The sequence below is a fragment of the Aspergillus tubingensis genome, assembly GCF_013340325.1.
Source record: "Aspergillus tubingensis WU-2223L DNA, scaffold_3, whole genome shotgun sequence".
Classification (NCBI taxonomy): domain Eukaryota; kingdom Fungi; phylum Ascomycota; class Eurotiomycetes; order Eurotiales; family Aspergillaceae; genus Aspergillus; species Aspergillus tubingensis.
In genome coordinates, this window is record NW_023336277.1 from 1443293 (window position 1) to 1464323 (window position 21031).

Genomic DNA, 21031 nt, shown 5'->3' on the forward strand with positions numbered 1-21031 from the left:
GAGAGGCTTGAGCAAATAAAGAAAATATCAGAAAGCCACTTGCGTACCCTATAGGTAGGGCCAGCGGCAGATGGCAGCCAGGATATCTGCACCAGAACGATGGTCAACCTATCCTTCTAGTCACCAGGTATCCCGGTCGCACTGAATACTTAAGGTTAGTAGTAATGGGAAAAAGCAATCATACTAGGCCCGGTCTCATTCCGGACAATGTCCCTACATATTAGAGGAGATAGTAGATTTGAAGTTCAAAATCCCCACTTATCGCATGCACTGGCTAGATGCGGATAGGTCTTGGCCATCGGCGATTCACAATACCCAGGAAGTAAAAGCGAAGACAGACGGAAGCTATGTATTTCTATGATCAAGGCCCCTCTGAGCACTGCCTCACCCAATCCGCAATCTTCGGTCCGACATTATCTCCTGGCAAGCCGATAGACAATGCATAGCTAACATGATTATGACCAGGCAACACCTCAAACCGAGGAAGACGACGGCGACGCTCAGCATACAGCCTTGCAAAGTCTAAGTTTCCTTGTACGCACTCCTCAAAATCCCACTCCGCCAGCATCAAAAACAGCTCGGGTGTCGGCACGGAAGCCACATCCGCATCTTCGACGGGCGGCAAATCCTGGAAAATACCGTACGCCGATCGGGATTGAATAAGACTATGGTCCGTCGTTCCATAATACTGCTCCATGCTCTCGCGTCGACCATTCTTTGAAAGGTCATACTTCAACGCCGCGCTGAGAAGCAGGACGCCGCGCACTAGACTCTGTCCTTGGTCCGACTTTAGCTTTCCCGAGAAAAGCGCCATGGCGAGGTGGCCTCCACCTGCACTTTGGCCAAGCGCGAAGATGGCATTTCGGTTGCCTCCGTACTGATGCACATTGTCATGCAGCCACGAGAGAGCAGAGGCAACATCGTCCTGTCCGTCTGGGAATCGAGCTTCTGGCAGTAGCCGATAAGTCCCCAAGACGCCGATCATACCCTGGGATGCGAAAAATCGACCGATATTTGCGTGCATGTGCGGAGTAATAGAATTGTTGCCCAGTTTAAATGCACCGCCATGAAAGTAGACGACAACAGGCAGAGCCGCGTTTTTTGAGGTAGCATCTGCTGGCCAGAATACATCCAAGCGATGCCTTGGATCTGGGCCGTACTTCACATTCTTCTCATACTTAATTGGACGATCTGGGTTGAGTGGGCCAACGGATAAATGCTGGGCTTCAAAAAAGTCCTGACAAGCAGTGTTCACCGATCCGTCCCACCGGTCTTTGAAGCCGAGGATGAATTGTTGAATTTCGGGCGCTAAAGGCATACCGTTCCCAATGTGTGGTGTAGAGTGGATACTGTTTCCTTTTAGGCAACTCAAAATAGCTAGCTAGCCCTTCACAAACAAGCGAAGTATAAAGAAATTGGATAAGAATTTGTAAAGAAAGACAGATGGTGGGGTCGAGGAAGGGGTTGGTAGTGACAGCCTTAACAAAGACAGACTGATGAAGTGAAATGGGGTGAACTGAGGTGGGGTTGGGGAATGCTCAACCCCGCATCCAGTGAAACAAGCAGCAAAGGAGGAGCCAATGAATACTAGTAGTGCATAATATCGAAGGTATCATTGAGTGCACATTCACTATGTAATTAAATCACTGTGGGCAATGTTCACGGAGCTTGCCTGCACTAGATAGGGAAGGTTCTGAAAAGATCAGTCAATCCGGTACGCCCTGGTTCGTACATAAGAGCATCATCTTCGCACTGTCTTGTTAAAAAGATCCCAGACACAATCAAACCAGTCTTTCCTTCCTACATTATCCAGGTATTATAAGCCATAGCACTCCATACCAAAGACACTCTTTTTCTTCCAAACATCAGTCCGCTACCCATCTCTCATCGACTTTTTTTCATGAGAAGCACAACTGCAACAAGACCAGAATGTCAAGCAAGTTACGCCAAAAATGGCATACATTCCTTAACCTCCCCCGCCAATCCAACATTACCTGGCACAAAAGTCGTCTCATCGAAGAGCTTTCCGAGCGGCGCAAGGCAACTACACCCCTGGCCCGACTAAGCGAGACCTCGGACGTCCTATTCACAATATCTCGCGCCGAACATGATGGATTTCCTATCCCTTTTCGCCCTGCTTGGTCGCGGACGTATAACGCATTAGCCATTATCTATATGCTGGGCAAGTTTACATCGCGATGGTATTTCTATCGCGTGGCTGCGTATTTCGCCGGAAAGCACGACTGGAGGGGCGTTAGAGAGGTGGTGAATCCGAGGAAGGGGACGAAATTGGATGAAGTTGCAGACAGACATGGCATAGATAAGATGAAATTCGGTAGGGTTGGAAGAAGATTATTGTGGGCATTGCCAGTTCTTCCCTGATCTATGTTTGGGTCGGAGTGGGGTAGTGTGGTGAGTGATATACTCTTCCTGTGGCGAATCTACGTGATCCATACTGACTGAGGTATTTAGCTGCTGCTTGAAGGTTCATGATTTGACCCAGAAGGTTGACGCGAGATAGAAATGACAAAGAATATTCATCAGGGCTGACTATTTGTATCCTTTTCATGCGATGATAGACTTTGTTCTACTCGTTACTTGTGGTGCTACTGCCAGAGGAATTGCAAGTATATTTTGATAAATAAGAACGCCCATTCTTGCGCTCGGAAAATGCTTTTGGACCCCATGTGTGTCCCTCTATATACAGAAAAACAGCATTGGAGCATTATATCTGCTCGTTTCTTGTGATGCGGCCCTCAGATGAAGTCAATATATCTCAGGATACTGTATAGAGGTGCTCCATGATATGCAGCAAAAAGGGTTCCGGACCCAATATGTGGTCCTCTATATACAAAACTTCGGCATAAGAGCATTACCTTTGCTAAAAGAAATTATAGAAGTCGATTGGTTTGACTGTGGGAGGTACCGTATTCAAAACGCTGGTCACTCCATTCACAATTCAATAATGAGAAGGCAACGGTTAACTGCACCTTCCTGGAATGACCCGGAGTCCCTATATTCAACGAGTCAGAGATTTAGAGCGCCGAGACTGTTAGTGAAAAGGTATTTGTCGTCGAGTGAACCTAGGCACCGACGATTTTCCTTGCCTATAAAATCCCCCAACACCCCCGATTTATTCTTTTCTCTCGACTGGTACCTCTCATGACCAGAAACGCGATATTTTATTGTCAAAGGTCATTGGTACACCATACACTTCTACTTATTTATAGCCCTTTATCCAGATCCGAACATACTCCCCTTCGTCTCTACTTCCCTTCAACTTTAGCCTCTTCTACTATATCTCATTGGACAATGCAAATGTCCGCCTCACCGGAAGACGAGAAGTGCCCTACCATGGTACCCGTGTGTCCCCCAGCGACCGCCCCCAAGGTCATCGGACTATACGGGGTGCCGGGGGCTGGCAAGACCTTTTTAATGAACAGACTAAAAGAGCAGCTCGGGGAGGAGCGCTTTGCTTTTTTTGAAGGATCTGAAGTCATTGCCTCTGTAACTACCGGCGGGCTGGATGCATTCAAGAAGCTCGATGAGTCTGAAAAAGCCGAGTATCGCAAGCGGGCTGTCCAGAAGATCAAATCAACTTGCAGCAAGGCCAGGAAAGTTGGGATTGTTACAGGCCACCTCAGCTTTTGGGACGACGAAAGATGTGACCACCCCATGAAGGTCGTCACTGAGGATGACTTGGATACCTTCACTCACATTTTGTACCTCAATACTCCGCTGCTTATGATTACAGAGCAACGAAAGAAGGATACCGAGAGACTACGTCCAATTGTGTCGGAGAGTCGTTTGTGTGCGTGGCAGAATTACGAGATAAAAGAGCTTTCTTCTCTTTGCATGGATAAAAACATTATGTTGGCTTATCTTTGGTCCGGTTTGAGATGTAAGCTGTCGACCTTCATTCATGACATTGAATGTCACGATGAGGAATATAACATGGCTGTTGCCAACGATCGTTTGGACAAGATCCTGTCCAACCATAGCGACGACGTTCAGACTGTCCTGTTTCTTGATGCGGACAAGACGCTCTCGGAAGACGACACCAGCGAAACCTTCTGGAAGATGTTGGAAGATCTTAAGGGCGCCCATAATCCGCTACGACGGCTCTTCAACAAGATGGGGTATTAATATGCCGCGTCCAGACAGGCTATGATGTACTGTGAAACCGAGGCCTGGGATGATGACTTCTCTTCTATCTGCGACGCTATTGCAAGTAAAGTCAAGCTGTATCCACAGATTTCCTTGCTTCTTGAAAAGGTGGTCGAACACAAACACGTTTGTCCCGTTATCGTCACCAGCGGCCTGCGTCTCGTCTGGGAGAAAGTCATTGAGAGAGAAGGTCTCGCTGATGTTGTTAAAGTCATCGGTGGTGGCCGCATCAACGACGGATTGGTGGTTACCCCTGGGGTGAAGAGAAGTTTAGTTGTTCGTGCTAGAGAAGTACATGGAGCCCATACCTGGGCGATCGGGGACAGCCCTATTGACTTGCCGATGATGATGGCTGCAGACAAGGCGGTTGTTGTGGTGGGTAAAGAACAAACCCGAAGCAAGAGCATGGATGGCGCCTTACGTGATGCCATCCTCAATGACGGGCTGCAGGCTAGGCAGGTCTTGCTGCCCTACAATTCTCTGAAACCACGGCTTGACCCGAACATACTCCCTGTGATCCATTTGGAAGACGAAAACATCCAGAGCTCGATCTTCTGCCGCTGGTTTCAATTCTACCACGCGACCGACGATAACGCTTCCAAGTTGCTGAGTACTCCTATGAGAGACGACGCCATCCGCGGGCCGGCCCTCCAGGATGCTCATAGGAAGGCTGCTCATTATCTGTCCACAAAATATCTGGCACAGATCATCGGACTTGAGCCCTTCCCCGTACGCCACCCTCAAAACAAACCCATAGACGGATACCGGCTTTTCAACGAAGGCCAGACGTTGATCGTGCCGCTGATGCGCGGTGGGCTGCCCATGGCAAACGGTGTTAACGAGGTCTTCCCAACTGCCCAGCTCCTCCACGCCAAGTTCCCCCACGACGTGAAGAGGGAGAATCTCGAGGGCATCGTCACTGTGATCCTGGTCGACTCTGTTATCAACAGTGGCAAGTCCATCGTGGAGTTCTTGCAACATATCAAACAGATTAATGATGCTGTTCGTGTCATTGTTGTTGCTGGCGTCGCGCAGGACCAGGCCATCAAAGGCGGGAGTGCCATTCGTGCTGTCGCACGATCAATGGAGGTTACCATTGTCGCTCTCCGGGTGTCGAAGAACAAGTACACTGGAAAGGGAACTACCGACACGGGAAATCGCTTGTTCAATACCACCCAGCTGGACTGATGGTGGACCGGTCATACTACTTGGGTGAGATGGACAGCCGGAACTCGGGTTAGATTTTGGAAGGATACAATCAGAGTTGGCGATGGCGCACTTTGACAGAAGAGTTTTGGCTTTGGAGATACGGACGGTTGTGGGATGACTAGGACTTGATTGTCTTTTCGTTTTGTTTTATCAAAGAAGCAATATCATTAGTATTTCATCATTGTGAGTATGACTCCCTCTAGGACATTAATAATAGTCATTGACACCCGATATGGAGGCCCGTTGGAATTAGTCTCTGAATTTCTTCAAGTAGTGTGCTCTCTTAGATGCGGTACACATGGACCACCCATCATGTTCCACTTTAAATCACCGGAAGCAAGTTTAAGTGTCTTTATCAATCTATTCAGCAGAGGGGACAAGATATTGTTGGAGCAGATAGATTGCGACCGTTAAGTTTTCTTGGGTAAACTTACAGGATATAGTCTAAGTGAAGAACATTTTACATATAACCATTTACCAGGTCTGAAGGTCATACTCTATCATCTCGGCCCTTTGGTTGTGCGACGATCCATAATTTTAAACTCAGTAATTAAAGTAATGCAGGAGACCCAGTAGCAATAAGTTCCACAATCTCTGCAGAATTAGAGATCCATTGTAGAGGCAAAGGGTCATCCAGGCTATGGCGGTCCATATCCGCTGTCGCTGCGGATTCCCACTCTTCTTTCGTTACAGCATTCCACAACGGCGTATTCCTGGGTGGTGGAAATTGTAAGTCGCATGCACGGATCCTCCCGTCAAAGTTACCCGTTCTATGCTCTTCTTTGCCTGAGATACCAAAAGCTCCACAGACTTTGAATAAAGCCAGATCGAACCTCTTTACCTCCTCAACACTTACCCATGTATATCCCGGCAGAATACTGTCGCAATAATGCTGCAGTATATTTGGGTAGTAGAGCATTCCAAGCTTCTTGCAGCTTATGATAAGTCTTTCCAGTAGTTCGGCATCTGCAGGTGCAAGGGAAGGCTTCAGGTCAAGGTCTAGCTCCCCACCGCCCCGATATAAAGCGGCGAAAATTAGATGGAGCAGGATTGCCTGATATGTCGCGATGGGCCATTTACAAGTACTACTTGCATCTGCTATAGAGGCATCCCATGCCCCCTGTTGACTTGGACGTTAGCTGGCAGAGTTATGATCAGGTGAGAGCTTCCTACGTACAGTCTGCTGACGTATGGCTGAGCCCAGGACATTGTGCAGGTCAATGGCTTTCGATCGGGCTTTCCGTTCCTTGCTCAACCACAGGCCAATAACAAGCATTGACTTGATCAATAATGGTGCTTCATGATCATTGAAAGACCCTCGATGAACAAAAGGCCACCGAGGATGAAATGTGTTGAAATATATGCTAATAAAGTGTTTTTCCTGATCAGAGTCGTGTTTTGCAGGTTGGATAGGAGGTAATTCGGACATCCTTGCAATGTCACGTCGGTGATCAACCTGCTGTGCTCCCACCCGCCGTTCAAGGGAACAGTGGATTCCGCGGCGCAAGCAATTCTTACATGGTGGTCCTCCTTGGCATCGAGACTTTTGCTTCCGGCAGTGGGCGCAAGCATGTTTGATGTCGGGCATTTCGTTCATTCCATGTATGTTTTGCATGTGTCGCCGTAACGTATCGCTAAATTGTAAAATTAGCATAATCTCCCCACATGAATATCGAAAAGGTGAGGGTCCTTTTGTACCTCCGCTTGAACTCCTGGGTACAAGCTGGACATTGTCGAAGGTGTTGTTGGGTATGTTGCGCCTCGTGGCGACGAAGGTGTTCTTTTCGCTGATAGCTTGCCTTGCAATGAGGCACTTGGCACCAGTATAACTTAGGAGGCATGGTGCTGTTTTGAATGGAGGCTTCAGAGAGTAAAGGGTGTACAACGACGAAGTTGAGGGGACGGCTTCTTCTCTTTCGGGCCCACCCATAATGGCACGATTAGTCAGTGTGTCCGAAAAGGTTAACTACTCAGAACCGATTCGTCGAACCCTGGATTTTCCCCGGAAAGAACCACTCAGTGAGTCTTATTGAGTTAGTACTGACTCAATGCGTGCTTTCTGAGTCCGCTGCCAGTTGCGTTGCGCCGGTCGCAAATATTTTATTTTGAGAGATAGTAAACGCTCGGGGACCACAGATACTAAAGTCGTATACGTCTTTTCCAGGCTGCCACAGGTTCATTTATCCGTTCCTACTACGTTATTAATACGAGGATATGAAGCCCATCCCTTTGGAATCATAATTGTAACACATCAATAGTGTATTTTGAAACGACTAATGTCAGTCTAGGTTTGTGAGAAGGGAAAGTTCGAGCCCCTTCCGGCTACAAGTAGGCACAGGACTCACAGCAGCTTCTGGTACTGTTGGATGTTATCCACTCTTATGCACTCTAATTCATGCCTAGTGGCCAAAGAGAGGAGAGATGATTAATTCCGAAGTACTAGCCCTTGAGTCTGGTACACATGCACGGGGTAGGAGCTCCGACATTTCGGCCCTCCCACCTCCGGAGCCTCCACCCGATTTAAAGATCACTTCGAAGGGATGCTCACAAATAAACTTCCCAATTTCTAATAGTAATAGTAATCAGGTATGATATAATGCAATGAATTCGAAATACAAATACCTTGAACATGATCCTCGTATCTATCTTTCAAACAATATTATCCATCCACACAACTCTCACTTAACTACCATCATGGCTCCAACTATCCTCATCGTCGGCGCAACAGGAAATACCGGCCGAGCCGTGACAGAAACTCTCCCAAAACTTCTGAAAGCCAACGAGGCTTTCAAGAGCCATCGAGTACTCGCCCAGACCAGATCCCTCAACAGCTCCTCGGCCCAGCAGCTTGCAAAAATCCCCGGTGTCGAAGTCATCGAGAAGAACTGGACGGAGATTACCTCGGACTGGCTCCGAGAAAATGAAGTCGTCAGGGCCTTCATCGCCTCTCACAACGCACCAAACCAGTTTGCCGAAGAGTCTGCCTTCCACGTCGCCGCCCTTGGCGCTGGTGTCGAATACGTTGTGCGTATTTCCACCTCCGCACCGAATGTTCGTCCCGATTGCGCTGCCTACTATCCGCGTGCGCACTGGGCTATTGAGGCGATGCTTGGTTCGGCGGAATTTAGCGCGCTGAAATGGACTTCTCTTCAGCCGAACGGGTTTACAAACTACCTTATGCCTTCTATCGTTGAGTACATCAAGGGGTTTAAGCGGAATGGCGAACTAGGTCCTTTGAGTTTGATGATATCCAAAGATGCCCCTTTTGCGCCTATCGACCCGGATGAAGTCGGTGTGTTTGCTGCTCATCTCTTGGCCTTGGATGATCCGAGCCCACACAACGGGCAGAGATATGTCCTGAATGGACCGGAAGATATCACTGGCGAACAGCTTGTCGGCTTAGTGGAGCAGCATATTGGCACAAAAGTGGAGGAGGTGACCTATGAAGATCTCAGTCTTTTGGATGCAATGCTGGAGAGTCAATATGAAGGATCGGGTCAGTCAATGACTGTAATCAAGTCAATCAAGTATGCCCCTTTGACCGTGTGGGAAGGGAAGTGCAATGCTTCGACTACTAGCAAGGAGGTTCTGGCCATTGCTCCTCCGAGACGGACCCCTGCCGAGGTGTTGGAGGATATGCTAAAGGCGTAAGACCCAAGGGTGACTTATCTACCCCTGAGGCGCTACGATCACAGATGTCATAGATATATTGATCTTAATTAGAACAAATAACATCATATTCTCATAGATGTCATAGGGCCAAATAGAGTGCCATAGATGGACATCTTCCCCCATGCATTCTAGCCCCGGCATCAAACGCTTCGCTCATAATCAATGTGAAAAAACTCACTATAACCTATCCCCTACTCAACAACAATCATCTCGTTCAGAATACTATCCAAAAAGTCTCTCTGCTCCTCAACCCACTTCCTTGTCTCCTCCACATTAAACGGCCGTCCAGTAAGATCCCTTTCCCTCTCCCTCTTGCGCTGTGCCCGCACCCTCTCCTCAAGGACCTCCATGCGGTATTCGAAATACTGGGGATACATCTCCTCCAGATTGCTGATTGCCCGAGTACCAGTGAGCAAAATCTCATCGCGCACCTCTGCGTCCTTTGGCCGGAACGGCGTCACCATCGTGATTCTCTCCCGGCCGCCAAGGGCCTTCAAAGCCTGGTGCTCGAGATACCGACCCTGCATGACAACCGCGTAGCCCTGTGCGGGACCACGGACCTTCTTGATGGTGCCGTTGGGGAGCTTGATAGCTGTTTCGCCGCCCACCATGGAGGTGCAGTCGGAAAGCATGACTACACAGACGAAGGGGAAGGAGTCGTAGTGCCAGGCAAATGCCGGGGCATCGTCATCCCCGGGGGGTTTGGTGGAGGAGTTGCTGGCTTGAGATGAAGGTGGTTCGTCGTCCTTGATGGCGACGTTGATGTTTGCGATTTCATAGTCAAAGGCCGGGATTAGGTCGATACCGGCGATAGCGGAGATTTTGGACAGGAGTTCAGGAGATTTCCATACGTCGTAGGTGAAGGGGGCTCGCCTAGTTATGACCATTAGTCTAATGGGATGGGGCTAGGTTGTTCTGAAAGGTGTAAGCTTACTTGTGTCCCATGCCCCTAACCATGCTTGCGCAGAAATCGCTTGCATACTGACAATCTTTCAGCACAGGCTCGCTGAAGATCTCAGCGCGCATTTGGCTGATTGCTTCGGCCGTGAACAGACGGAAAGGCTCTGAGATAGCGTTAGGAGAAATGCCCGCTTTCTCGAGGCCGAAGTCGGCCATCTTGTGGATCTTCTCCGGGGGCTGGTAGACCAAGTGCTCGCTTGGGTCGAAGGTGCGCTTCTGGGGGACCTTAGCGCCTTCAATGAGGGACTGAGGGAGCCTCTTGGTGGGGCGTGTGGCCTTCTTGGTCTTGGGCCCGGAAACCGGGGGTGGGGTGTAGGTTGAGACGAGGGCTGCTGGGGCCATTGTGTAGGTTGTGGATAGATATGATCCCAATATGTGTAGAGAGAGTTGGGCGATGAATGGCAGTGTTGATTCAAGTGCGATTGATTCTGTTGAGTTATAGAAATTGTCTCTAACCGCGATCTCATCTGGATACTTATAGATCAAATGAAGTCTTGATATGCCAAGTCCGGGGTATGCTGAGCGGAGTGCTTAGGACCCGAGCCGTCATGGGAAGCATAACATGCATCTGCTTTAGCGCCAGATAGGAGATAGCATCTCCAGATAGCCAATGAACGTACACTCCCTGTGTACTATTACCGGCATCTCATTAATGCTGTCGGGAAGCAATCATGATTCTATGTTCAAGGACCTGCACGTCTTGCATCCCGATAATGCCGACTGATCAATCGGAACAGCAAACCGGTATCCAGCTGATTATCCCTCCCAAAATCGGCTCGGATCTAGACTCATGAGCCGGACTGGTTTGGCCAATGGATTTCTATACAGGATAGATTTTCCAAATGGAGAAAAGAACCACAAGAAGCCACAGATCATGACGAGATAATAGAGGCAAGTCTCGCAGCTGCCTTGCCTATCATCTTCAAAGCCCTCCCTACGTCTTCTGTTCTCATGATCCATGCTAGTGGAATAGCGCACCATAGATTGATAGGGACGCACGACGCCGATGCGCGAAGGAAATAGCGGGCGTACCGCAGTTGCCGCCAGTAAAGTTCGATAGCTATCTAGTGGTACGAGGATTGACAACCAAGATCAAGATCACGGAAAGATAGGACCAGCGGTACAAGCTTAATCGGTAGCGGGCCGAGATACCGCGTTGTTCTCCCGACACGAGGGCCATCAAGGAGTGTAGACCGTCGTAGCATTTCCAATTGCAAACAGTGCAAGCATTAACCCATTAGTCTGTCATTCCACTATATTGATCCGTATATATCTTCGGGAGTTGAGACCTAGCGCATTCTGTAGATACCACCCGCTCCAGCATAGACACATTCCCTCAATCTTGATCAGACACAACGAGTATCAGCTGCCACATATTTATATTTCTGGATATACATAAGGTGGCCTATTACCAGTCAATTGCAAGCATTGATCCCTTGTCACCATGATAATTACTCGTTACTAGTCAAGACACCCTCTAAAAAAGGCACCCGGAGCCCCACAATAACGATCCTCATCGGGAACCCCAGCACCGAACATGGTATACTGTACATAAACGCTAGCTGTACCTGAGAAGCTTGTCCCTATCATTATAATCTCTGAATCATTAGCTCTCGGTGTAATTAGAGAAGTTCTAGTGGGCCTTAGTGCGAATAGGTAAATGTGAATATTAATCTCCCCTGGAAGGGGCCAGTTGTCCGCAATGACTGACAAACATCATACTAACAATATCTACAGTGGCCAATGGGCCTCAAGGTCATTATTGAATTAGGTTCAATCTGGTAGCTACTTGGCCAAGTTGGCACCAAACAGGAAGATGTGCAGCGAGTGAACATAACCATACTTCGTTTATCTTTTCAGGTAGTGCCTGTTGAATCTTGTAAGCCTTCTTTCGGTCTGACAGCTTCTATCCCAGTAAAGTAGATTGATAACCAGCGTTATCACTTCTTTTAATGCTACTCCATCCAAGTTCTCTGCCGTTCTTAATATGAATTCCAACAATGGGAGCTTATTTGACATAAGCAGAAAGGAAGCGACTGTTCACCAAGCAGCATTATTATTTGATACCCCACCAGGCTCTAACCACAGACCTACATAACATCGCCTCAATCCTCATCACAGCTTGTGACCTGACACATCTGCCTCCCCGCTTCCCCTGATAGACCTCGTAAACATTTATTGGAAGTGTGGATGTGGTTTATGCGAGATACCCCGGGTCTAACTCTAAACAACCAATGATGAGTCAGATGTCTCGGGTGGTGGTTGTCACAGCTCGGGTTCGTCGGTAGTATCTAGAAACCGATGTCGAGTCTCGGGTTTGTAACCCGACGCGGCTGCTAGACCCACCTGCAGCTCTTCCTCCAATATACACAAATGAAAAGTTGATGTATACAGACCGGCAATGTGACAACTGTGCTGTAGAAAGTCCTAAGTTGTCATGGTTATCCGTGGACGGAGGGTCGAAGAATGATTCGGCGAAACTTTTATCACTGTCGCTGGCAGTGATGGTGGGGAGGCAACTGTAGTTGGTTATCTCGGTTGCTGCGGGCCCGTCGGATGGGGAAGCCGATCGGTGGAGTCGCGAACGCGAGGGATTCCATAGGTGAAATTGTCCAATTGGATTTTGCGGGTTGATTGTTGCTTCTATTTATATATTTGCAACTACAACTGTCGGACTGAGTTGGACATTATTGTCTGAAGGTCTACTACCATCGGTATTGAAATCCATGCAGAGACATACACTGGCACTAGAGAAAGCACTGTATGCGTAAATCGGCTCGGCCACGAGAGATCTAGATGAACTTATGGGGGTATATGTTCACAAATAGTCGCGAATTCGGTTCAAGAATCATGGCAAAGTCTTTCTGGCAGTTTCTCATCGTGGCGACCTACATGGATCCATCCCATGGTGGTGCACTTGCATCTAGAACACTACACCCCTCCGTCTGCCCAATCTGGTTTACCAGCGAGAAGAACTCGTACGAGGAAATCCCAATACTATCTAGAAAGCCGAGGCTAGAAGCTTGAGCCAGAACAGATGGGGACCCTGGTACCGAGTTCAAAGGCACTGAACAAGCTGCCAGATCTGCCGAGTCTTGAGGACGTTCGACACGTCCTGCCATCATGAATTCGGAGCCCAGCTCGGAGGGCGGTGGCACCGGCGCTAAAGATGTGGGCAGGGTGAGTGTCTCAAGTCCCCGCCGTTCGATGCGCTCTGCGACTTCCTGGAAGAGCTTTTCAAGCTGTACAAGTTCGGACTTTCGCGCTGCTGCGAGCTTGTTTCCACGCTGGATCATTTGGTCGAGGATCGAGTGAATATCATTCATGCAGTTTTCATTTTCGCCTTCGGTGACGTTGGGAAAGACAGCTTTGGCCATGGCGATGTGCATTGCTGCTCCGTAGGTGAACTCCATGTCAAAGGGGAGGAAGACATCTAGGTCTAGTGCGTTAGATCAATTGGACTTCATGGTCTGCGTGAACTGCTTTAGAAGAGCCTGAACCCACCGAGTAGATTGTCTTCGTCCTTCAGTATCTGCAGCGTTTTGATTGCCGACTTGATGCCTGCCGAGATCAGACCATCGGTCGGGGCCACAATGCTCTGCCAGTCTTCCGGTCCGTGACCGAGTCGGTCTAATCGCTCTTTAAGCACCGATAGCAACAGTGGGCGCGTAGCTACTATTACGCACTGTAATTCGGATCTTATCAGTGCAATGTACTCTCTCGAGGGTTACGTAGGGAAATAAACCTGGTGATATAGCAGTGTAACGTGTCTTGTTCCCTTCGACATGGCATCCACTGAGTTCTGGAATTTCACTTCCATGATATTCTCGATGTCTTGGGCTTGACTCGCAAGGACTTGTAAGATTGATCGTGTGGTTTCGAGGAACGTCCCCAGCTGAGTCTGACTACATTTGTATATAGCTTTCAGGCGTCAGCCGACTCAGTCTTATTCGGCCTTTCTTCTGGGAGTGGCTTATCATACTTGACAGAATATATGATAGAAGATGCGACAGTCTCACCAGAAGGCCAAGCGTGGCATTGCTCTGCGTTGTTGTTCCGGGTGGATCAAGCAGGGTGGTGATATCGCTATCCTGAAGTGTCATGGACGCACCAACTGACGACGATATGTGACGGTCCAAAACGTGTAGCGTCCACCAAAGATCCCTCGATCGGGCGACAGTTTCTGCTCCAAGCTCATCTTCTGGCAGTTGAGTATGCATACCGTCCATCTGTGCAATGCGGATGGCGTGTCCTACCTGATGAAAAGCGATTAGCCCTATTAGCATGAGAATAGAGGAGATCAATACTATATGTTCGGGTAGACTCACATAAGAGTATGCTGAAGACCGGTGATCGATACAATAAAGATACAACCCTGTCAATGCGAGCACTTCAATAGCCACAAATCCGCTGCGGGATAACGTTGTCGGATCGGGCATGAGACTCATAGCCCTCACGAAGAACTTAGCCCCGGGTGGCTCTTTATTGTCGCTACTTGAACGATAGCCCACTGGCAACAAGAATGCGTTCCCAAATGCAAGAACTAGTAGAAACTGAACGAACCATAGCCGATTCTTGCCTGCTTCCTTTGCTGCGTCTCCATGGTAGAACTCCTTGATGTGGTGTAAAAAGTTGGCTTCATCGAGTAGACGGAAGTTATGTCCCAGATGGAATTTGACGGTATTAAACAGGTAGAGTGCGTAGTCCATTGAAGGAAGGTTGCTGACATTAGGGTGCTCATTCACCGGAAGGGGGTTCCAGTGAATTGGGTAGAGGTCACCGTCGAATAGATCTGGTCCGCTGCAGTGCGATACAATCTGGAGCTTCTCTGCAATCATGAGTTTCAACCGCGCTGTGAACGACCAAGTTGAGGTAGGGGCAAGCCAAGCTAGTATTTTCACTGTGTTAGCTAGGTCCAAGAAGGGATCAGTATTGGCGACGACAGACGTACTCCAGTTTCGCTTGGTGCTATCGTTCTTCTTTATCACTCGCGATGGGAGCGTGAATGGGCTAGTCCATATCGTCCTTGCTGTGAACAGCTGTGTCAGATTATCTGCAGACGGAGATGCTTTGGAGTTTGTAAAGGTTAGCCAAGTAGGATTGAAAGTGCATTAACATATAAGACCTCGTTTGGCATCGTACCATCAATATCTGCATCCGATCCGAATGCCGATGCTGAGGTCCGCTTAATCGACTGTCGGTCCGGCTGGATCTCCGTATCCTGCCCTTGGCGTTTGCGAGCTCTATTTTGCAGTTCTCGGAGATATCTATCCATCCTCACGGCCCGATTGTCAGTTTTATATGTCGCATGTTCTAACATTGGATAACCTACGAACCTCTCAGTAACAATGACTTTATTCACACCTTCTACAAAACGACACTCGACACGCCTGCGCTGACAGTTGGCGCATGGCTCTTCACCGGTGCATTTAATTTTGCTGGTACGACACGCGATACATCTGTATTTTTGTGGTTTCAGGTTTAGCGATAAGGACGAACAGTATCTGAGTCAAGGTAATTCCGGCGAACTGGCAGGGAGCAAGAGGGCGAGCCTTACGCGTTTGACGTCCGCTTTAGCTTCCGTGACGTATTCCGGACATCTGCCATCTTCTGAAGAGACTCAAGCGCGACTGAAGGACTGGATCATACGATTCAGACATCTGGAAGGTGCTGAGATCGAGGGGTAAGCCTTGATGATTATGGGCTATCGTCAGCTGGCGCCAACTCGAGAACTCGTTCGCTGAGCTGTGCTTAACCCCGCACTGGTCAGAAATCGCGGGGAAAGCGTTGCTTGTTTCGGTTAAGACACCCCTGATTGAATTAAGTTCAGAATCGTGGAGAGAACCAAGTTGGGTTCTGGTTCATTAGCATCCAGACAAGATACGAGGGCTCTGACAGGATATCGAAGCCCCCGTCTTATCTTATCTATCGATCGTAACCGGGCGCATTGATGTGCGACCGTGTACTCTACATCTATCGCAGCCGTAGGGCTAGGGAGGATTCCACCTTGTGAATAGATAACCACGATAGGACCCCACTAGTTGTCGCCCGGGAGGTGCCTAAGACCTCAGACAATTTACGAGGAGCTTAGTGCACATACCAGACTATGTCTTACCTCTCACCGCTGCGTCGTGGAGGTATGTACAGTGACGCGTGACAAGCTGGCAAGCTGGGCCCTCGGCTCGGGTCGGATCGAGACACCCGAGATGAGTGTGGGTTCCGAGACAAGAGACAGTGGTATCGTCTCCCATTGAACCACCACCATAGAGCCTTAAAGGAAGCTCAAGATCCTAAAAACTTGAGTTGTAGTTGCCAGACAATACACATGATTTGTCAATTCTATCCTCGTATCTCCTGAAAGTCCCCTCAGGATATTCATTCCTTCCCGTTTGCCTCTCTATCATCGCTACCATGTTCGACCTCATCGTCGTAGGCGCCGGTTTCTCTGGCCTGCAAGCTGCTATTACAGCTCAACAAGCTGGCCTTTCAGTCGTCGTCCTGGAAGCACGCGACCGCATTGGCGGGAAGATCTGGAGTGTCCCGCTTGCCTCTGGTCGAGGGTACGCTGACTTGGGTGGTGCTTGGATCAACGTCAACCTGCAAAAGCGGGTAGGCGCATACATAAAGAAGTTTGGTCTGAAGACTGTAGAGCAGCGACTGGAAGGAAGGGCGATTATGCAGGAAGCTGCGAACGAGAGGTTCGAGTTTCCGTTCGGGGTCACTCCATCTGATGTTAGTGTGCCTCTGGATCAGTCCAAGGAAGTGACATACCCCAAGAAGACAATTAATAACTGATATATTCTCTATCGTTATCGGCTATAGTGGACAACAGAAGAAAAGGAGAATCTGGCAAAGATTCGCGACCACATCCAAGCCGAGTCGCTGAAACCTGGCCCTCCTCGGGCTGATGATGACAATGTCACCCTCGAGCAATACATTCGTGGTCTCGGAGCGGGACCAAAGACAATCAAAATGGTAAATCTTTGGGCGCGGGTTATGCATGGTTTGGAATCATCCGAATACTCCGCTGCTTGGTTCATCGATTACTGCCGCTGTAACCACGGTCTTCTGGCTATCCGTGCGGATGACTCGAGCGGCGGGCAGCATCTGCGGTTCAGGGATGGTGAATAAACCTAACTTGTCCCTTGCAATCCAGTTCGAACAGGACAACGAAGTACTCACATACTAACACTATCTAGGCTCTCAATCCCTTGCAAACGCCCTTGCATCCCTCGTCGGCCCCTCCAACATCCACCTGTCGTCCCCGATCGCCACAATCGAGGATCTATCCACCCACACAATAGTAAAAACAACAACTGGCAAATCCTTTGCAGCGCGCAAATGCATCCTCTCCATCCCTAGCACCATGTACAAAGAGCTCAACATCCAACCTCCTCTCCCGCCCCGAGTGCAGGAAGTCACCAACGCCACCGTGCTGGGCGATTACAACAAAGCCATTGTCTGCTACGATCGACCCTGGTGGCGCGATAGCGGATTCAACGGCTACTTCGCCTCGTACAGCGGTCCGGTAATTCTGGCTAGGGACACCTCCGTTGATGAAGTCCGTCATTACTCTCTGACCTGCTTTGTCAATGGAAACGAGGGTAGGAAGTGGGGCAAGCTCATCCCTCATGAGCGAAGAGCGGCGGTCATTAAGCAGTTGGCTAAGGTATTTAACGCCGGTGACAACAACGATCACGAGGTGTACAAGCCCATTGAGGTCTTTGACCAGGTTTGGCAGCATGAGAGGTATAGTCGTGGGGCGCTGGCGCCGATCACCGCACTGGGCCATATGACGCGGTTCGCGGATGTTTATGGCAAGCCTGTGGGTAATTTGCATTTTGTTGGAACTGAGTATAGCAATGAGTGGAGGGGGTATATGGAGGGTGCGCTGTGTTCGGGTGAGATTGGGGCAGCGGAGGTTATTAAGGCCTTGGGTGGAAGGGGAAGGGCAAGTCTGTGATTTCTTTCTACATTAGGCAGGGCGATGTAATTCATCATCGTTTCGTGTTTCTGGGTAGCCTTATAAATATGTCAAGGAAGGTGTGTCGTGTACCACAACCCTGAATAGGATGAACAAGTCCGAAGCGCAGCATCACAAATGCCTGTTGGGGTCGATTGAAAGCGTGTATTACCCAGTCGCATCCATTACCGTCCAGATGTGATCATAGTTTAGCTTACACTTTATGCCCTTATAGAGCAAGTTGCTTCAATAGTACTTCGTAATATGCCACCTTTCGGAGTACTTGCGACTAGTCCTTATCTTAAGATACAGTATCGTTCCATACCCTCATAGCAAGCGGAATATATTTGCTGTCCATGGCTCCCAAGCCCTTGCCGGAGAATCATCTGCAGTTGATGGCGAAGAATGCCATCGTCACTCCCCATCTGAGTGAAAGTTCGACCCAGCATAGCTCGAAAATAGCGCGCATACTGGCTGGTAATCCGCCAGGTGGAAGGTAAGCATCAGGTGAAGGTAGTAAATAGCTCCCTAGGCTACCATATCATTCACGATGTGAAGCTATATGGGTCGGTCATCAAGGCGGCAAATTCCATAGAAAATCTAGATCCGTGTCGATAGGATCGGGCAAGACGCCCAGGTCGCCAAGGAATGACCCAAAAGGAGCCATGGAAGTGTCGAAGGGAAGGGAGAGCCATTGGTCATCGCTGAAAAGGTCTCGTCCTTCTTCAGGACCCGATGTTTGTATATGAAAGCCAATATTCTCGTCTCTTATCGGTAAGGAGGCCTCTTGATTCACATCTTCCATACAATCCTGCCTGTTGGTGCTCCTGATCTGCTCCTCTCCAAGATCACCGTAAACATAGGATGCATCAAGGAGGGATTTTCGGAGACGGGCCACCACGATTTCAAGGAGCTTGGCATATCGGCCACCTAAGTGAAGCTCGTCCTCGGCTAATACCTCCTGTAACCCTTCGATTGTGGACTCTAGTGTTCTAAGAGCTGAAGAAAGTCGCACCCGGGGTGTCCCTAACGCCAACCCCTTTAGAAGAAAAACTGAGCTACTAGCCATCCGGAAAAATATACGAACGGGCATATAGCGCAATAGCCCACTATGGCTCAGTGTGGATATTTTGGCGAGGATCTGGGTGCACCCATCAATGACGGCATCGGTATATCCACACGGAGAACTGATGTCTCGCGGAGAGTTGAGGGTGAGCATCTCCTGCATGCCGATGGAGTTAAGTATGGTATGGACATGCTGGTAATCAATGAAAAGGGTGTTGCTGAAGTTTGTCTGTTTTACTACAGGAACCTTAGTACATCTCGCGCTAGCTGGAATCACTGATGACGATCGCGGAGTAAACAAACCAACATACCGGTGATTGACTCATAGATAGATCTCCATTCAGAAAGCTCCTGACGTTTCGCATCAATCAGAGACCTGATCGAAGCACCAGGTCTAGCTTTTTTCAAGATGGCGGTATAAGTCGACGTTATAGACCTGAAGATCTGCATGAGCCTTACCCACAACCGCATCGGCGCCCACCATTCGTCATCCGCAGACAGGAGAACACTCGGCGAGTTGGGGTCCAAAGAAATGAGCGAGTCACATCCAATCCGTGCGGATACCATGTCTGAATAGACTAACAGCAGAGAAGGAAGTCGTTTTCGCCTCAATTCCAGGGTCTCGTGATAAACTCTGCTGTCTGATCGAGTCTGCGTCTGGACTGGCGGCAACGTAACTTCATCTCTGAATACCCCCAACTCATGGGCAAGGGCGACAGCTGCACTGAGGATCATCCAGGACATACGCTCGAGACGCTTGGTCGGCTCAATGACTTCTTGTTGCCACTGAAGCGAGACAGAAGGCTCATGCTCGCTCTCCAGCTGCGGGTCGCGCACGTCCGGGTCTGTCATAATCAAATCCGAGTCCCAACCATCGCTCTCTGGAGGGAAGTGTAACGACTTGGGGTACCATTCACAGAGCAGCAGCAGTGCCTCTATCGTACCTAGGGTTCGTGTTTTGGCCTTGGAGAATTTTTCCTGCCCAAGCATGACTCGGAGCAAGAGGTGCTGGCAGTGTTGACTGAGACGGTGATGGATAAACGAGGACCGTACTCTTCCGGCGCGACCGGGAAGAATGTAATAACGGGAGGCGAGAAGGAGGAGGGTGCAGCAAAGGAAGGGTTCTTGTGTAACAAGCCAGAAATGATTTGTAGGAGAGGCATAGAAATCGGTGAGGATTGGCGAAAGCGGACTGAGGTGAGTGAAAAACCTGCCCATTGTTAGTTTGTAAAAACACAGAAGCTGTCTTGTTGAGAGGGCGACATAGTTACCATTCTATGAGAGAGATGGCCTCTTGGGCTGTAAACCACCCCATCCGAACAAAACGGCATGCATTCCACACACGGAGAGCGTCTAGGTAACTATAATCCTCATTGCTGTCACTGTGAAGTCTCGACGACTGGGGTGTGGCGACTTCGGTGGGACGTTTTGACGGGGCCGCTGCTTTGAATAACAATCTCATGGCATCCTGTTCGTTGGAAACCACTGTTTCCATCATTGACTGAGAGAATTCATTTCCACTAGTCAACCGCCGTTGTTCTGGGTCGATGTCTCGCTCTAAGCTGTCTTCCCTTCGGGCCTCACTTTCGCTATTCAGGTTAGTGACTGTTTACAGAGGATTTCTTTGAAGATGGGACCTACAATGGGCTTCGTGAACCGTCGACATCATGGATCTCTCTCATTCTTAGTGCTGAATCAGGTTCAGCATCCGGGGTGACTGGGGGTGAATATGTATCTAGGTTATTCCCTTTAGGAGTGCTTCGCGACCATGGTCGCTTGCTACTAGACATGCACTGGATACCCTTCTTTTCGCACCTCTCGCAGGCGATTGCATTGTCACTGCGTTTGCATTTGGTTTTGCGTCTTGCACAAGGGATGCAGGCCTGATATGCTCTCTGATACTGGTACCGGCTTACTGCTCGACTGCGTGATGGCCTGGTGGGTTTGTGTTCCATGATGCTGGGGTAAGAGAGGATGTTGAGGAGAAAGGGAAGC

The 21031-nt window shown here is 49.2% G+C and overlaps 11 protein-coding genes across 11 annotated transcripts; 5 read left to right on the top strand and 6 right to left on the bottom strand.

Annotated features, from left to right (window-relative positions):
- Positions 1–361: 361 nt before the first annotated feature.
- On the bottom strand, positions 362–1318 carry AtWU_01669 (alpha/beta hydrolase; the record flags this gene model as incomplete). Its single annotated transcript, XM_035496783.1, has 1 exon — positions 362–1318. The coding sequence occupies one exon, from the start codon at positions 1316–1318 to the stop codon at positions 362–364; it is 957 nt and encodes a 318-aa protein (XP_035352676.1).
- A 611-nt stretch (positions 1319–1929) lies between these two features.
- AtWU_01670 (uracil phosphoribosyltransferase) lies at positions 1930–2483 on the top strand (the record flags this gene model as incomplete). Its single annotated transcript, XM_035496784.1, has 2 exons — positions 1930–2335; positions 2473–2483. The coding sequence occupies 2 exons, from the start codon at positions 1930–1932 to the stop codon at positions 2481–2483; spliced, it is 417 nt and encodes a 138-aa protein (XP_035352677.1).
- Positions 2484–3312: 829 nt separating this feature from the next.
- AtWU_01671 (ATP-binding protein) lies at positions 3313–4146 on the top strand (the record flags this gene model as incomplete). The annotated part of the gene is made up of 1 exon (XM_035496785.1): positions 3313–4146. The coding sequence occupies one exon, from the start codon at positions 3313–3315 to the stop codon at positions 4144–4146; it is 834 nt and encodes a 277-aa protein (XP_035352678.1).
- Positions 4147–4167: 21 nt separating this feature from the next.
- AtWU_01672 (uracil phosphoribosyltransferase) lies at positions 4168–5355 on the top strand (the record flags this gene model as incomplete). The annotated part of the gene is made up of 1 exon (XM_035496786.1): positions 4168–5355. The coding sequence occupies one exon, from the start codon at positions 4168–4170 to the stop codon at positions 5353–5355; it is 1188 nt and encodes a 395-aa protein (XP_035352679.1).
- Positions 5356–5926: 571 nt separating this feature from the next.
- Positions 5927–6652, bottom strand: AtWU_01673 (C2H2 type zinc finger domain protein; the record flags this gene model as incomplete). Its single annotated transcript, XM_035496787.1, has 2 exons — positions 5927–6496; positions 6554–6652. The coding sequence occupies 2 exons, from the start codon at positions 6650–6652 to the stop codon at positions 5927–5929; spliced, it is 669 nt and encodes a 222-aa protein (XP_035352680.1).
- Positions 6653–6969: 317 nt separating this feature from the next.
- On the bottom strand, positions 6970–7306 carry AtWU_01674 (uncharacterized protein; the record flags this gene model as incomplete). The annotated part of the gene is made up of 2 exons (XM_035496788.1): positions 6970–7010; positions 7075–7306. The coding sequence occupies 2 exons, from the start codon at positions 7304–7306 to the stop codon at positions 6970–6972; spliced, it is 273 nt and encodes a 90-aa protein (XP_035352681.1).
- A 764-nt stretch (positions 7307–8070) lies between these two features.
- AtWU_01675 (NmrA-like family protein) lies at positions 8071–9027 on the top strand (the record flags this gene model as incomplete). The annotated part of the gene is made up of 1 exon (XM_035496789.1): positions 8071–9027. The coding sequence occupies one exon, from the start codon at positions 8071–8073 to the stop codon at positions 9025–9027; it is 957 nt and encodes a 318-aa protein (XP_035352682.1).
- A 212-nt stretch (positions 9028–9239) lies between these two features.
- AtWU_01676 (similar to An12g05240) lies at positions 9240–10350 on the bottom strand (the record flags this gene model as incomplete). The annotated part of the gene is made up of 2 exons (XM_035496790.1): positions 9240–9921; positions 9983–10350. The coding sequence occupies 2 exons, from the start codon at positions 10348–10350 to the stop codon at positions 9240–9242; spliced, it is 1050 nt and encodes a 349-aa protein (XP_035352683.1).
- Positions 10351–12896: 2546 nt separating this feature from the next.
- On the bottom strand, positions 12897–15615 carry AtWU_01677 (Zn(II)2Cys6 transcription factor; the record flags this gene model as incomplete). Its single annotated transcript, XM_035496791.1, has 8 exons — positions 12897–13447; positions 13513–13693; positions 13775–13929; positions 13991–14264; positions 14337–15076; positions 15151–15336; positions 15409–15467; positions 15566–15615. 8 exons carry the CDS (start codon positions 15613–15615, stop codon positions 12897–12899), a joined length of 2196 nt encoding a protein of 731 aa, XP_035352684.1.
- Positions 15616–16419: 804 nt separating this feature from the next.
- AtWU_01678 (flavin monoamine oxidase family protein) lies at positions 16420–17971 on the top strand (the record flags this gene model as incomplete). The annotated part of the gene is made up of 3 exons (XM_035496792.1): positions 16420–16740; positions 16831–17131; positions 17208–17971. 3 exons carry the CDS (start codon positions 16420–16422, stop codon positions 17969–17971), a joined length of 1386 nt encoding a protein of 461 aa, XP_035352685.1.
- A 574-nt stretch (positions 17972–18545) lies between these two features.
- On the bottom strand, positions 18546–20991 carry AtWU_01679 (Zn(II)2Cys6 transcription factor; the record flags this gene model as incomplete). Its single annotated transcript, XM_035496793.1, has 4 exons — positions 18546–19273; positions 19348–20246; positions 20308–20625; positions 20678–20991. 4 exons carry the CDS (start codon positions 20989–20991, stop codon positions 18546–18548), a joined length of 2259 nt encoding a protein of 752 aa, XP_035352686.1.
- Positions 20992–21031: the final 40 nt, after the last annotated feature.